A 2,095-nucleotide genomic window follows, 5' to 3' on the forward strand; every position below is an offset into this window, starting at 1 on the left:
AGATTGGTTAGGTGTTGGACTTGCTATTATTACAGTTATGGTTATTGTTATTTTGAAAATTAAAGGAGGAATTGAATCAGGAGTAGCAGGAGTTACATTGATGAATATTACAACTCTTGGAGGATTTATTACAGATTTCTCACAAAATATATTAGAAGTGGATATTGTCATGCAATCAGTAGAAAGAGTATTAGTATTAAAAGATATTCCTGTTGAAGAAACAAAAGAGAAGAAAAGAAAGTATCAAGAAATACCAGAAGATTGGCCAAAAGAAGGAAAGATTGAATTAAAGGGATATCAATTTAGATATCGTGAAGGATTACCATTAGTTTTAAAAGGAGTAGATGCCATTATTAATGACAAAGAAAAAATAGGTATTGTAGGAAGAACAGGAAGTGGAAAATCAACAATGATGGCAGGATTGTTTAGAATCGAAGAACCTGCAGGTGGGTCAATTCTTGTTGATGGTATTGATACAACAACAATTCCTATGCATACACTAAGATCAAGAATGTGTATTTTACCACAAGAAGCAACAATGTTTAGTAGTACAATTAGAGAAAATCTTGATCCTACATTCCAAAAGAGTGATGAAGAAATGAAACATGTATTGGAATTGGTTAATGTAAATAAAGAATTAGATTATGTAGTTACAGAAAATGGAGAAAACTTCTCACTTGGAGAACGTCAAATGATTTGTATGGCAAGAGCATTATTAAAAGGAGCTAAAATATTAATTATGGATAAAACAACAGCATCAATTGATATTCAAACAGATATCATGATTCAAGAAATGGTTAGAAAGAATTTTAAAAACTGCACGACATTAACAATTGCACATAGATTACATTCAATTATGGATTCTAATCGAGTTATGGTATTTGATGATGGTCATTTAATGGAAATGGATACTCCAATTAATTTAATTGAGCAAGAAACAACAATATTCAATAATTTGGTCCAACAATCAGGATGTGCTGAAGAGCTTAAACGATTAGCAAAAGGAGAAGCATCTATTGCTGAAACATTAAAAGCTGAAGATGAGAAAAAGAAAAAACAAGATGATAAATCATCAGAATCTACTGAAAAAACCAAAAGAGTTGATTAATTTAAACACACCATCTGCAAGTCCAATGCCACTTGATGGAACAGTGAGCAACAAAGCTAAATCACCATTACTCAATTTAAATACACCAACAGTAAGTCCATTACCACATCCTATAAATGATGAGAATGAATCAGTAAGTAAAGATAGTAAGAGTTCTTCATCAAAATAACTTGATTGATTTTGTTTTAATTAAAGGTTTATGATAATTAAGAATGTAAATTTCTAAATTATTATTTATTCGTTTATTTTAAATACTGATTTTATTAAAATGTTTACAAATAATGACAAAATAAAACAAAAAAGTAATAAGAGAAAGATGTGTTTTTGTTGGTTTCTTGGTAGGGTGGAAATAATTTTATTTAATTAATTTCTTCAAGTACAAATATTGGAAATTAGAAAGAATGGCATAAATTAGTGAGTAAGTTCCATATAATTATTTCAACTTCTGTATTTATTATGACTAGTCATTATAAATAAGAGGAAAATATTAAAAATAACAAAATATAAGTTAAATGGAATGATAAAAAGGAATATGATTACATATTTTTGATTAAAATAATATAATAATATTTATGTGTTTAAAAAAAACTCATTTATAATGAAATTATATGATAAAAATTAATTAAAAAATATCATTTGGAGTAGCTGGGAATTGATAAATATCATCTGTTATTCTTAGATAGGAATTAATATCTTCTTTTAAGTTTTTTATTTCATTGTCTTTGATATAGTAAATTCCTTGTTCTTTATCTTCAAGTTGATACACATCATTATCAATATCGTATTCAATGATATTACAATCAATATAAAGACTTATGTACTCAATCTGTTTTTGGTATATAATTATCATTAAATCATTTGTTAATATCAATTCCATCTCTTTCCATTCTCCAATATATCCTTTAATCTTTTCTTTTTTCATAATCTTTCTTCCCCATCCAAGAACTCCCCTCTTTAAATTGATATCCCAATTACCTCCACATGTTT

The 2,095-nt window shown here is 27.2% G+C and overlaps 2 protein-coding genes across 2 annotated transcripts in view, besides 2 other annotated features; one reads left to right on the forward strand and one right to left on the reverse strand.

Moving 5' to 3' along the window:
• The window catches only part of EDI_164050 (ATP-binding cassette transporter, putative), a gene marked incomplete at both ends in the record, with an annotated part of 2,652 nt that extends 1,544 nt beyond the window's left edge, over positions 1–1,108 (forward strand). Inside the window, one exon of the mRNA XM_001733487.1 lies at positions 1–1,108. This exon is cut by the window's left edge and continues 1,544 nt beyond it. Coding sequence (XP_001733539.1) covers positions 1–1,108 — 1,108 coding nt within the window.
• A 347-nt stretch (positions 1,109–1,455) lies between these two features.
• Positions 1,456–1,478: a sequence feature (AT_rich).
• Positions 1,479–1,648: 170 nt separating this feature from the next.
• Positions 1,649–1,741: a sequence feature (AT_rich).
• A 321-nt stretch (positions 1,742–2,062) lies between these two features.
• The window catches only part of EDI_164160 (uncharacterized protein), a gene marked incomplete at both ends in the record, with an annotated part of 636 nt that continues 603 nt past the window's right edge, over positions 2,063–2,095 (reverse strand). Inside the window, one exon of the mRNA XM_001733488.1 lies at positions 2,063–2,095. This exon is cut by the window's right edge and continues 603 nt beyond it. Coding sequence (XP_001733540.1) covers positions 2,063–2,095 — 33 coding nt within the window.

This window comes from Entamoeba dispar, genomic scaffold (genome assembly GCF_000209125.1).
Source record: "Entamoeba dispar SAW760 scf_1105229463361 genomic scaffold, whole genome shotgun sequence".
NCBI classification, from domain to species: Eukaryota; Evosea; order Mastigamoebida; family Endamoebidae; genus Entamoeba; species Entamoeba dispar.